At 41.9% G+C, this 14,071-nt stretch overlaps 1 protein-coding gene across 1 annotated transcript in view; it reads left to right on the top strand.

The window, feature by feature from the left end:
• The window catches only part of MBTPS2 (membrane bound transcription factor peptidase, site 2), a 40,918-nt gene that overhangs the window by 20,274 nt on the left and 6,573 nt on the right, over positions 1-14,071 (top strand). The window contains exons 8-10 of the mRNA XM_030949273.1: positions 436-530; positions 2,759-2,954; positions 13,399-13,474. Of these exons, the coding sequence (XP_030805133.1) occupies positions 436-530; positions 2,759-2,954; positions 13,399-13,474 (367 nt within the window). The remainder of the gene's footprint in view (positions 1-435; positions 531-2,758; positions 2,955-13,398; positions 13,475-14,071) is intronic.

Genomic DNA, 14,071 nt, shown 5'->3' with positions numbered 1-14,071 from the left:
GGCTTGGAAGGCCTTCATGATGTAAAAAGTATGTTTTGAGTCTTGGCCATTTCCACAGCCAGGCAGTGAAATCAGTACAGTGGTAGCTAACAAATTTCTAAGCCAAATATTGGTGCAAGTTAGGGGCAATGGATATGGAAGTGTTTTGCAACTTGTAATATTCAAAATAATGCAATGTTAGATCCCCAGTATCTCAAGGAGATTTATAAAGGTGAAAAAATCAGTATGTCACGTGACTGAAATCATGGGACATTCACGTGTTGGTGGTGAAGCTTTATTTGTAGTTGTGACTGAGCCTCAGCTAGACTGTGAATTAGTGTAATTCTATGAAGGCTGCAGGACAATTAATAATAGTAATAATAGTTTTACTTCATTCAGAGACTAATTTTTTCAACAAATAGTATTGATTATTTGCTCTATGCCTATGTTCTTTAGTTTACAGAAGACTTGATGGCACAGTAGAATGTTGTAGTAACAACAGCCTCACAGACATTTGCTTTTCATACAGCAATAAGTTGGACAGCCATCTGGTAAGTTACTTAAACTGCTAATTCTCTTTGGCAAATCTATTTTTTTTTTAGAATTTAATTAGTAATATTTGCCTACACCTATACAGCATACTCAAGTGTTTAAGAATATCTACAGTTTGTAATAGAGCTGTGCATGTATACAATTTTCCCAATTACAGCTTAAAAAACTACAAAATGCTAGTTACAATTTTTCCCATAATCAAACAGGAAGTCTCTGGAAGAATCATAAAAAATCTTAGGCACCTCATTCCTTTAGGCAGAAAGACACCTCAGTCATTTTCAGTATTCTGAATGCACAATACTGGTGGGAAAAAAAACTTTTGAGAAGTTGAAATTGCTTATTTTGGTGTTTCAGTCTTTTAAAAGTATTCAGCACTACAGGGAAAGCAAAGCCCTGTACTGTCTGTTCAGTTATTTTGTCTGAAGCCAGCAGCACTGCTCCCTAAATTTAAATAAAAACATGCAGGAGAAGGTCCTAGAGATTGTCCAGTTTCTCAACATAAGGGCCCATACTTAATTTTTTTTTCACTATGTTGATTTTCTTGTCGCATAGAAACCAAGTTTCTCAGTAGGATTTTGCCTTACTCCCTTAAAAAAGGGTTTAGCAGCATTCCAGTGCCTAAAAGTGTGCCTACAACAAAGCTGAGGAGAGACTTTTCACAGGGGCATATAGTGACAGGACAATGGGGAATGGCTTTAAACTGAAAGAGGGCAGATTTAGATTAGACATTAGGAAGAATTTCTTTACTGTGAAAATTCTGAGCCACTGGCACAAGTTACCCAGAAGAACTGTGGATGCCCCATCCCTGGAAATGTTCAAGGCCAGGCTGGATGGAACTCTGGGTAACCTGGTCCAGGAGTAGGTCCCTGCCCATGACTGGGGTTGGGAATGGGATATCTTTAGGGTGCCTTCCAACCCAAGCCATTCTATGATTCTGTGAAACTTCATCAATGTTTTTTAAAATATGTGTTCCATACTGACAGTGATGGAATATTTCTGTTGGTTCTTTACAAGCAGAAGAACACACAAATCAACTGTGTAAACTTTTCTACACATACCAGTTTGTTATTGTTCTGACTCTAGTGATAAATATCTGAAGAAATTAAAATAATTTTTTTCCAAATCTGCTATGTTTACAGTTTCTGCAGTGGTAAACTTCCCACTCCAGGGTATTTAACCACTAAGAGCTGAACACATTCCAGTGGTTCATTTGAAATAAGGCGGTGTCAAGCAAGATTTGATAAATCACTATTGCATTGAGCCTGGGCGTTCTTAAGCTTGTGGTTGCTACTTATGAACAGGGAAGAAATAAAAGCATCAGGAAGCTTGAGACCTTGTGACTTTCAGGTGTCTTTAGACTGGCTGCAAGTTTTGAACATTTTTTTTAGTGGTCTTTGCAGTGCTATGCAGCAGTTTTTGAAAGTGTGTCTTCTCCTTCATTAGAGTAGAAGGAATTTGTATCAAGGTTAATGGTGAGGGTCTGACACGTGTTATGGGGAGTGCAATGATCAGGCTGAGAAGGTAGAAATTACTTTTGCTTTTCCTCCTAAGGCAAATAGTAGATTATGATTCCTTGCTTCTATTTTTAGAACAAAAGGAAAGGTGTCACTGAGATTTTCCAAGAGACATGAAGGGGAAAACTAATTTCCTGTTCCCTTCTGCTGTACTGTCTTTGGCCCATGTGGAGCAAGAAAGATCTGGTCTGTCAGACTTAGGGAGTGGAAGAGTGTTACAGGCAGGGGTTGGGGCACAGCAGTGCGTAGAGTCCTGTGTTCATCTTAGTTGAGAATGATTTCTTAGCTACCACACACCAGGTAGGTTTGTTGGTTTATTTGCTGAAACTTCATTTTGAACAGATCAGTCACTAGGATGTTGATACAGGCTCTGTCCATTAGAAATCACTGACCTATGTTTAGATGCCATGATTTTTTTGTTGTGCATATATGTACTTTGCTAGAAATAGTTTGCTTTTATTTTGGTACACGTACATACCCTCTCTTCCACACTACAAAATATGGAATGACAGGTTGAATATGCGTCAGGTAGAGATTTGTGAGGATTTCACAACAAAAAACTAGGGGAAAAAAAATCAGATTTTAGCTCTTCATGGGCTTGTATCAGTGAGGCATTTCTTTGCTTAAAAAGGAATCTTTTGTTCCCTTTATTTTGATGTGCTGGAAAATAGCTTACCTTTACCTTTCATGATGATTTTAAACACCCTTTGCAGTATGCCTGTCTGCCAGCACGAAAAGTTATTGAAGCCAGCAAAGTTTGTCGAACCAACATGGACTGCCATAAGGACTTTGTTCCAAGCTTTTGTGTGACTCCTTCTTTGGAGAACCAAACAAGGCTCATCAGGGTAAAGCATCCGCCCCATATTGACATGCTCTACGTAGGACACCCCATGCATCTTCAGTACACAGGTTGGTATCATTTATTGGAAGTTTAGCAAAAGCAATCTCTAATATTGTTTCCTTTGCCTGCCTGCTTAAACAAGGTCTTAGAGTGCTTCTCAGTTAATTTGTTTAAAGCAGAATCCATTTCTTGTTACAGCCAGTGGAGAGACATGGACTACTCAGACCTAAAATAAAATGTTCACAGTGCAATGAGTTATGAAGGCAATAGAAACCATATGTGATATGAGATGGTTGTTTTTTCAGAAAACTATGAAAGGGCTATTTCTGGAACAGATCTTATGCAGGTTAGTCATAGGAACCAGGTGCATGCATTTTCCTAGCACATAAATGTCTCAAAATGCTATTTTAAAATCTCTAGGGCACCTTGCTCCAATGCCTTGCCTGGAATATTAGCATGACTGGTTAAATCACACCTAATATCCAAGTATCTGTGACAGATTCCCGTGACTACTGAGCCACAAGTGTTATCACAACATAGTTTTTTTCCTGATTTATTTTTTCATTTGACTGCCCTAAATTAAGTAACATATAAAATTTCAGTTCCTTTCTTTGAAGTTCACTGTGACTCTCCTTTGGGCATCTTATATAAATAAAAAGTTATTCTGCTCCTGAAGTGAGTATGGAAAGAATGAACAAATTCATCAGCATCCGACTTGATAGCTTGAGTGGCATGGTGAAAATTAGCTGCAGATGGGCTTTAAGAAATTTGAAGTGTTAAATTACCGTCCCTTCCTGTGAGGAAGGTATCTGTTCCTCACAGGCAGCTGAAACTCTTGGGGTGATTTTAGAAGTACTGCCTTGGAAGTATCTCCTTAGGAAGGCATTGTATTTTTCTGAATAAGCACTGAAATTAGGTACAAAAGAGTTTTAGAAACAGTGATGAAATCTGATGAGGTAAATCCAATAGCATTCTTGGATACCATATTTTTAACTAATCTATCAGTCTTTATTTTTCCATACTGGTAATTTGATACTCTGTGAGGAGTTACTTATTTCAACTTTTTTTATAATATACTCTAATTTAAGCCCAAAATATAATCTCTTCATTTCTTACTTCTGGCCTTATGCTATTTAAGAGGAAAACATTTTTGACTTGTGTGTTACCAACACACACTACTGTATCTGATGATATTTATTTCAAATGCAGCAACATATTTTAAGAATAGAATTTTATAATTATTCAGAATTCCTTTTCTTGGACTTTAATAATACAACCTATTGGTACTGAAGAACAATTGATGTTTTTCCCTTTTCAATACATTGGAGCAATGGAGTTTTCATTGGTGTTTCCCACTGTAGTAATTCTTCATAAGAATTGAACCTGCCAGTCTTTCAGAAGTTAGAAAAGAATGTTATTGCATTTAAAGGGGTAGTTCTTCTTTAAGAAGTTATTCTGTAAAAATACTGTTTGCATACACGTGTAGGAGTAGAATTTTAAAGGGATTTACCCTTGGAATTGTGCACTTAATGTATTAATTTGAAAGCTAGAAGTTTAATTTTATTACCAGCTTTGCTGCAAATGTAATCTATGCTCTTATGTTCCCTTTGGAAAAACACTAGACCAAAATGATAGGATGCTGGCTTGGGTAACAAGCAGTCTGCTGTGCCATTGTAGAGTTTCATTCCAGTGAAACAACTTCTAAATATTTCAGGCTTAGCATTGCACTGTGCAGGACTGGCTGGGGCCAATAGGTTTGGTGTGGCTTTTTGATTTTTTTTTCCCCAAATGTGACTGATCAAAATGTGGTAACTGGTTTTTACAGTTAAAAAAAAAGAAAATAATTTCTTCCTGTACTGTATGAGCTTTGAAATAGGAATATGTTTTAATGAAATGCCTTATTCTGTAGTGTGATCTTTCTGCCTGCAGGAAACATTACTTTTTAGAGTGGTGCTATATTTAACACACAACATAATATGGGAGTTGTAGTACTAGTGTGTACTATGACTATACTTTCTCTAGAAATGTCACTGAAGCAATGTTTGAATAACATTCTAAAATTATGCAGGCATTATTTTCTGCTTAGGCTTGTATTGTTGTCATGGCAGTCCTGATTCATGGAAAAGCAGTAATTATTTCATATTTTCATTTGAAGGTAACTTCCAGGTGACATATATTTTTTTAAAAAGTATATCTGTATTAGCTACTTAGAAGAAATAAGAAGAAATAGATACTTAGAAGACTATTAGAAGAAATAGTCTTAACAGTGTATTTCTATTAAATCTGTTGCCTCAAATTTAAATATCCTAGCAAAAATATTTTTGTTGTTATGGAGGTAATAGATACCACTTGTTTCCAGTATTTAAAAATAGCAAAATTTTAAAGAATTATAATCCTAAATGAACTTGCAGGGATGGAGATTTGGCCAAAACTAAAACAGAAGCATGATTAGGAGTGCATGTTGTTTGGGACAGACACATTAATGCTTTTAATTAGCATTCTTTCTGTAAAAAATATTATCTAATATAAACTCATACTGCCAGTTCAATACAAATGGTATTAAGTCTTTTAAACTCTTCCTATTGCAGGCCAGTTATGTTCTAAAGTCCCTTCCTCTGTTGGACTGTTGCTATGTAAGGTTGAAATGGAGAGTCCTGTCAGTACTGCCATGCAAATTTGCAGTGTTTCTTCTTTATCATGTATGAGGGGTTTTATTCCCTCATGTCGTTTCTAATAGTGCAACATTTTTGCTTCCTTCTCTGGCCCTTGTTAGTTGGGAAGAATCTAGTGACTAAGATTTATATTAGGAATTCACACTACTTGAGGAAACATCATATCCCTGAATCTCTTATCCATCTCTTATCCATCACAGACCAAAACTGTAAGATTTTCTTCACAAAAAGAAGGAACTTACCTAGAGATCATTTCCTCAAGCTTGACCAGCCTCCTACTTCTGTTATATCCAAGTCTTTTAAAATAAAAAGGCACTTCCTGGCTTTGGACATGTTTAGGAGCAACAGCAATCCATGGTGAAGGTCTTTCTGGTACAGCCTGCTCTCTCAGTATTTCCATGCTTGTTTACCCTTCTAACTGAGGATGGTCCTTCATTGCTTTTAACCCAGGTTTGAAGGATTACACATAGAGTTCTTTAGGAGACCACACAGAAATATCTCATGCCGTGCTGTCTGTCTCCTCCATGGCATACATGCCCTTTCCCCAATGAAGAAGTTTTGAAAATCTCTTTGGTCAACCTAGTCTCCAAGTCACTTCCAATTAAAATTGTGTCTGTTGTGAATCCTTCTCAATATTTGCCAACACCATCTAGCATGAGCCAACAAAAGAAACATTATTTCCAGGTCAAAGAATTGTTTAATTAGAGTGGGAAAACAATGACTGTTTTCTCTCACCCAGGCTCATTGCTGTTCACCTCTTCCCAGCAGTGTCTTTGAAGACAAGCCTGTAGAACATAATTTCTGTAATTCTTTTGTTATTCTTCAGTGGACAGATTTGCCCACTACCATTAGGTTTGATCCATTACAGCCACAAAATTCATTGCTTAATATTACAGTCTCTAAAGGTCAGTCCAGCAACTTCCTGAAGAGTTTCTCTGTGTTTGGAGCTTGCTTCAGCAGCAAGGTTTGGAACTTAGTTCCATTTCTAGTGGCTGTCAGTGATAACACTTTATTGTAACAGAGAGGGAAGAAGAGCAATGATCCATTCTCAATGTAGGCATAATTTCAGGTTCAGGATGGTAGTGGCCATTAGGTGTTTGTCAGGAGACAGTCAGGCTTTAAAACTACAGTGTTTTGCAGTGTGTGTCTTTTGAAACCTTTGAATACACTGGCTGTCTCAGACATTTTGCTATTTTGGCTCATGAACAGGAGTTTTGATCAGATGTTCTGATACCAGCCTTCAACTTGACAAGTTGTTTGCTTTGGGTATCACTTGACCTGTGCATACAGACAAACTGGGTAATGCAGGGCTGGAGAGCAGCCCTGCAAGAAGACATCTGAGTGTCTTGGTGAGTGGCAAGCTGAACATGAGGCAGCAGTGCCCTGGCAGCCAGGAGGGCCACCTGTGTCCTGGGGCCATCAGGGGCAGCATCGCTGTCTGGGCAAGGGAGGGGATTGTCCCACTGCTCTGCACTGGGGCAGCCTCACCTCAGGTCCTGGGGGCAGTTTTGGGCACCACAATATAGGAAAGATATAAAGGCATTAGAGTGCATCCAGAGGAGGGCTACGAAAAGGGTGAAGAGTCTAGAATGGAAACTGTTTGAGGAGCGGCTGAGATCACTTCCTCAGCCTGGAGGAAACTTCATCATGGTCTACAAACTCATGAGGGGAAGTGGAGGGGCAGGCATTGATCTCTTCTCTCTGGTGACCAGTGACAGGACCCCAAGAAATGGCCTGAAACTGTGCCAGGGGAGGTTTAGATCAGATATCAGGAAAAGGTTCTTCACCCATAAGGTGGTCAGGCAGTGGAACAGGCTCCCCAGGGAAGCAGTCTTGACTGTCAAAACACCAAGCTTGACAGAGTTCAAGCAACATTTGGACAATGCTCTCAGGCACATGGTGTGTCTCCTGGGGATGTCTTGTGCAAGGCCAGGAGTTAGACTTGGTCTTTGTGAGTCCCTTCCAACTCTGGATATTCTGATACTATACAAATACTTGTGTGAAGACTGTCCCTTTTATTGAGACAAAAAGCCAATCCCTGAAGCTGTTGGTTGTGTTTCTGTCAGCCCAGCCCCTACCCTGGCAGGCCCACCTTCAGCTTTGTCCAGAGGGCTGGGCCAGCAGGTTTGGGGGTGGAAGCGGCAGTTTCTGTTGTGGCTGGGGCTGGGCAGTTCCCACAGCTGCTTGAGGGCAGCCAAGGAGGGGCAGGGGAACAGGGACAGCTCCAGGATTAGATGTGTGAGTTTCTTAGGGCTACTGCAGTGGCAGGGGAGGTTCAGGTGAACTGGTCTGGCTGTCTGAGTGTGTGATCAGGCGGGCGCGTTCCTGCTGGTCTCCAGAGAGTTCCCTGTGGAGAGAGGAGGTGGCTAAGCTGCGGGTGAGACACAGGGACTCTCCTCCACAGCGGGGCCCAGACCTGGCAGAGCTCACTGCTGTGAGTGAAGCTGCTGGCACACCAAGCAGAGGGACTCCTCCAGGCAGGTTCACTGGTCAGCAGGAGATGCCAATGCATCTCTTGCTTTCTAGAGCAGTATTACCCCCACTCTTTCTCATCCTGACTTTGTTTTGCCTCTGCCTGTCACTCATGCGAGCTGCTCTTATCCAGGCAGGCTCAATTTGAGCAAACACTGGCTCCAGTCCAAGTAGGCTCCCCAAGAGAAGACCCAGAAAATAAGAGGCCAGTTAAAGCTGCTGACAGCTGCAAAAGCCTCAGCAGGGTTTTTCAACCAATCACTAACTTGCTCCTGCACAGCAGCCTGACTAGAAGCACTTTGTGGCTGTGAGCTGCCTTTGAGGGAAGCAGGAGCTGTGAGGGGATTGATGACTCACCGTTTTCTCCCACACCAGCAGATTGCGAGAGAGCACATCAGTACCCCAGCTGTCACAGCAAGCACGACTATCACTATGCCTACTATACAGCCTGTTCCACGACAGAAAACACTTTCTATGTGCTCGTGGGCATTAGGAGCTTGTTTGGTTGTTTCTCCAGCCTTTTCTGCAGAGCAATTCAAAGTGTTAGCCTGTCTGCTGCCAGTTTACCACTTGTGAACTTGCAGCATGTTTGATACCACCAGAATGTTCTGTTTTCCCCCCAGTGCAGGTCCTGGAGGCATACTCCCACCCTTTGGGGATGGTTGCCCCTCTGAACAGATCTCAGATGAGCAGGAGTGGGGAGCACTGCTGCTTGGCCAGTCACTTCTTCGGCAAAAACTCATCAGGAAGTTCCACGTGCAATTCTCCCTCTCTGGGCCAGCTCCCACACCCCAAGGGGATGGAGTCAGGCCTTCACAGGAGACACTTGAGCCTTGCTCTCCCTGTTTGCCCTTTCCCCAGCATTTACACCCCTTGCAGCCACTCCCAGGTTTCTGGATGTGTTTCCCCATAAGGGACCCCAGCAGGACTGCTCAGTACCTGAATGCTTTTGGTCTGCTTGAGGAGATTCACCAGCTTTCACATTCTCTTTTTTTTCTCCAGACTTTGGTAGTACTGCCAAAGAGCAGATACAAGTAAAGCCTCAGCATGGCACAGGCATGGAGGATGCAGGAGGGTGGGGAGGTTCCCTCTAGCTGCCTTGCCCAATATATGAGTCTGAACGCTAATGTGGATCTCAGCTCATGAGAGGGATCCTGCCTGGGGCTACTTTGGTAGCTTTGGTCATCTAGATACTCAGGGCAAGCTCTGGGATGGAGCTGCAGGGGAAGCTATGTTTGTGCAAGAGTCCTGTTTTGCATTGTCTCTGCAATGGGATCCAGATGTCTTGAACCTAACACACTTTCAGCTTAGTTGCTGATGTGACATCCAAGAGTAGGCACTGGGAAAGAGCCTGCTGCCACACAGCAGTCCTGTGCTGACCATAGGACAGCAACTACCTGGCCATGCCAGAGGCTGGCATCGGCCTTGGGATGAACGAGTTGCATTTGACATGGAAGGAAGATTAAAAGGTAAATGTACTTTCTTCTAGCTAACTTACCTGTGGGATTATGCATATGCTTGGTGGCTGGAGATTTCTGCGAGCCGTCAGCCTCAACATCTTAAAGAAAATTGCTCATTAGTAAGCTATTGACACATTAGTGATAATTACTCTTTCAAAGGAAGGGACATTGAGAACTTACATGCTCCAAGCTCGCCCAAGGGCTCCAAACCATCTTTCTTCCAAGCTGCCAGAGAATCTGCTAGAGAATCAGCTAGAAGCAAGCACAGAGACGTGTTTCCATTGTGTGTTGGGATCTTCTGCTCTTGTGTACAGAAGCACTGGATGGGGGTCAGGTAACAACGTGGGAGCCAGGTGTCAGTGGATTGCCAGAGCTACAGAGGACCTGGGGACCTCTGAGCTGGCAGTTCAACACTCTTCAAGCACAATGTGCAACATCCCTGGAGGAGAGATGAGCCCTTGGGACTCTCTTAACAGGAGAGTGCTCACACAGAGGAAACCCTCACTAAAGCACTGGAGAGAAGACCCCCCTAGCCCATGAAAGGCTGGACCAGTGCTGGCAGCTTACCTGCTTCCTGTGATATCTGTCGAGCATAGTTGGCAGCCAGAGAATCCAGGACCATAAAGAGAATGAGGAGGGAGAGGAAAAGACGCTGGACAAGGGCCATGGTCCCCCTTCCACCACACTGCTGCTGCTGCAGTTGGGGATGGGGGCTGAGCAGTTGGTTCTTATGGTCAGTGCAGTGCCATGGAGTTCTGTGACCTCATGGTCTCGTGCAGCCAGGGCAGGGCTGTGTGGGGGTGGCACGCAGGGTGCTCATGGAGAGCTGCTGGAGCACCATGGGGCTGTGTGACCTCATGGCCCTGGAATGAGCGGGCAGCCAGGGTGGGCCTGTGTGGGGCTGGAACTTGGGGTGCTCCTGGGAAGCTGCCCTCCCAAGCAGGGGAGCACGTCCCATAGGGCAGCCCCACCCAAGGGCTGGGACATGGCCTCTCCACTGCAGGATCAAGTACACCTTCTACAAGTCTGCAGACAATACCAAGCTACGTGGTGCAGTTGCCACACCTGAAGGATGGGAAGCCATCCAATGGGACCTGAACAAACTTGAACCCTCATGAGGTTCAATAAGACCAAGTTCAAAGTCCTGCACCTGCACTGGGGCAATCCCCTGTATCAAGCTGCAGCAGGCTGTAGTGTCTGCTTGGTTAACCAATGTAATTTTTAAAATAAGACTGAAAGAGTATTTTAATAAAATATTGCATTTAGTTGAGTAATTCTGTATGTAGAATAGGTATAAGAGAAAAAAAAATTGTATCTTTGGGGCTTTTTTGTGGTTCAACTATTTTTTTACTGCAATGCCTTGGTACTAAAAACTGCTCAAAAAACACATAGAATGTTTTGAAGAACTTCCCAGTTGTATCTCTGATAGTCAGTGGCTTATCATGCAGGCTTTCTTCTAGAAAGAGATTAGATACAATGAAGAAATTCTTCACTAAACACGGTGAGGCACTGAAACATGTTGCCCATAGAAATGGTGGCTGCCCCATCCCTGGTAGTGTTCAAGGCAAGGCTGGATGGGGTTTTGAGCAACCTGGTCTAGTAGATGTTCCTGCCGATGCCAGGGAGGTTGGAACAGAATGATGTTTAAGGTCCCTTCCTACCCTAATCATTCTATGATTCTGTGATTGACTTGACTTTCTGACTTTCTGAGCTGGGTGGTGTCCAGGATTTCTGTCTGTTGTGGTCTTCACTCTGTCATCCAACAGACTTATTTTCTCTCAGTTCCCCTAAGTCAAAGGTCAGTCTTAAGCTTTAAGCAAAAACATGGCTTTCAAGCATAGGTAGTTTGGATACTGAATAGCTCTCTGCTTGCTGCCACACCAAGCCCATTCTTTTTTTGGTTCTCCTTGCTGTCCATATCTTTCCAACCCATGGTGTGTTTGTTGGCTGGACTTCTCAGAAGAGCATCTATTAACAGAAGAAAATGTCTTTATGTGGCTGAATGGACAATAATTCTCTGCCTTATGTGACTTTAGAACTGCTTTCCCCTGCCTTTGTTACTGTGTCCTTGAATTCTTTAGTGAACCTGAAGAAGTCTGATCTCACTCTTAAGGCAGACATACTTAGCACTACTTTTGGTATGTTATGTTCCCAGTGTTCTCTTAGCCTATGGTTAAAATTTCTCCAAGGGTGGGTTAAACTGCCCTTGGAAGTTCCTTTCCCAAGGGGTGTTTGTATTGAGTGGGATTTGAACTCTTGCCTTTCAATATCTCTGTGAGGTATGTATTTCTTATGGTTATAACTATTCTCCACATAGGTAGGGAAAATTCAGGCCATCGTGGCTGGCAACTCACATCTAAAGTTATTCTTTAAAGACAGAGAGTATTGGTGATTCTCTGCAAGTTTATTCTCAAGGTGGTTTTCTAATTCTGCATTAATTTACCCTAACCTCTTTCTTATGGGGATAAGAGTCTGCTGTGCCTTCCTTTTAGTATGAAAGGCATTTTTCTTGCAGCTATCACAGAATGGTTCTCAAATGGTCCCTGGTGCTGGCAGACCCAGAATGGGTGGAACATCCCTGTACTAACATAGTGCCTTCTGGCAGGTGTCAAACTACTGCACTTGACTTGAAGAATCTCTTAGAAACATTTGACATGCAGTCTACTGAAGGTTCATGTACACCTTCAAAGACCAGTGTGTACAGTAATAAAGTATTCAAGATCATGTGGTCCTTGACACTGCAATTTTCCAGTCACTATTTTTGAGGATGCCAAGTCCCACCTCCAGGTTTTTGAGTTGCACCAAGCTATATCTTGAAGTCACCATCTGAACACAGAAGAGAAGCTACTTATGTACTGACTATGATGCCTTGTGGAGGCTGACCTAGAACAGAGGTTAGACAGAGTTAAAGAATAAAGTAGGGATTTATTAAAAGGCCTCAATGGATACACCTTGGGCAGTACAAGAGGCCAGCCAGGGCTACACCCAAGAAGAACCTAAAATGGTCACAAAATGGATGACTGGTTACAAGGTCTCTCACTTTTATGAGTTCTGGTCCATTGGCATATTGGAGTTAATTGTCCAATTATTTCTTTAGGTTATGAAGTCCCATCCTTCTTGGGTTATGAAGTCCCATCCTTCTTGTTTGTCCCTCTTGATTCCACCATTGTTTATCCTCTTGGGCCTGAGATTTGGTCCTTGGTCCCCAGCTAGAGAAGGAATTGTTTTGTCTACCTACTCTGTGAAGAGAGCTTACCATCCCCTAATGTGAAGCCCAGACCCACACACTAAAGCAGTACAGAATCTGAAAAATATAAAAATAAAACCTGAGGCATCAGCTAACTGGTATTGTGTGATGCAGCTGTGAATTCCCTCGTAGCCTTTGCCTTCTCAGAGGGACTCCAGGATTCTGCTCCCCATCTCCCCCTCTCCTGTACAGCATGAGCTCAGCCTCAGGTTAGGGGGATCTTCTGCAGGTACCGCCAGAGAAAATTTTTTCTGGCCAAAAAATACACCCACTGTGTGCACCTGCTGTATGCATGTGGACTTGCACATGTTGAAAAAGTCTGGTAACTATAATCTCTTTTCTTTGAAAAATACTGGAATCGTACAGTGGGGTCTTTATGACTAAAGATGCCTCTGAAAATATGTATTTTAGATCTAGTTTTACTGAAATGCTAATTGTGCTTTGTGTAGTGACTTTACTGTGATAGTGGCCACGTTTAAGAAAAATATAATAGCTGCACTCTTGTAAAAACAAAAACACACAATCAAACCCTTATTGAGATTGATTATTTGTCCTGGAAGAGGGTCATTTCACATGTGATTTTTCTGCAAAATTATAATCTAAAATTCATAATGTTATAACCCTGGAATGACTTTTCATGCTTTGTGTATTTTCATTTCAGTAAGTCTCAGCAGTTTTGTACCACGACAAAACTTTCTAAGTATCGATCTGCCTGTGGTGATAGAGACATTTTGCAAGTATCCTTTGAAGTATGTTTGTTCTTTTAAGGTAAGAAGGGAACTGTTCACAATTTAGTAACCTACAAAACTTCAGTTGGATGTCATTTTAGACAGGCTGCCCTAAAATATTTCTGTAGAGATTTGACATCTTTATCCCATCTCTGCATTGATTATTGTCCATTTGCCAAGCTAAAAATGAAATCTCTCACTTTCTTGTGCTAAAGAGCATATTTTTGGTCAGTGCTTTTTTAACTCTTGAGGGTGAGCCTTAACAGATGTGACAAGAAAGCCAAAGTAAGCCTGAATTTAAGTCGGGAAAAAAGAGATGTTCTTGCTGGTTTTGCAATATCAGAGTTTTATTTTTGTGTCATTATACTGAACTAAATAAGAGGATATGGCAGTTTTGTTTTTGTTTTTTTTTTCTTCAAAAGAAAAGAAAATAGCTGTTCAAAAGTAGGGTAATTGAATTAATTCTTGGTTATTAATGAACAAGATTATATATATACACATACTTATAGATTAGTAGACTTGAATGTTGCTAATCTAGGAATCCTTGGCCTTAGGAACTGAAATGTTTATGCATGGCCATAGAATAACTAAACTGTGTGGTTCAGT

This window comes from Camarhynchus parvulus, chromosome 1 (assembly GCF_901933205.1).
Source record: "Camarhynchus parvulus chromosome 1, STF_HiC, whole genome shotgun sequence".
In the NCBI taxonomy this organism is placed as follows: Eukaryota; Metazoa; Chordata; class Aves; order Passeriformes; family Thraupidae; genus Camarhynchus; species Camarhynchus parvulus.
Note: the sequence above shows the minus strand (reverse complement) of the source record. Positions and strands in the feature narration are given on the sequence as shown.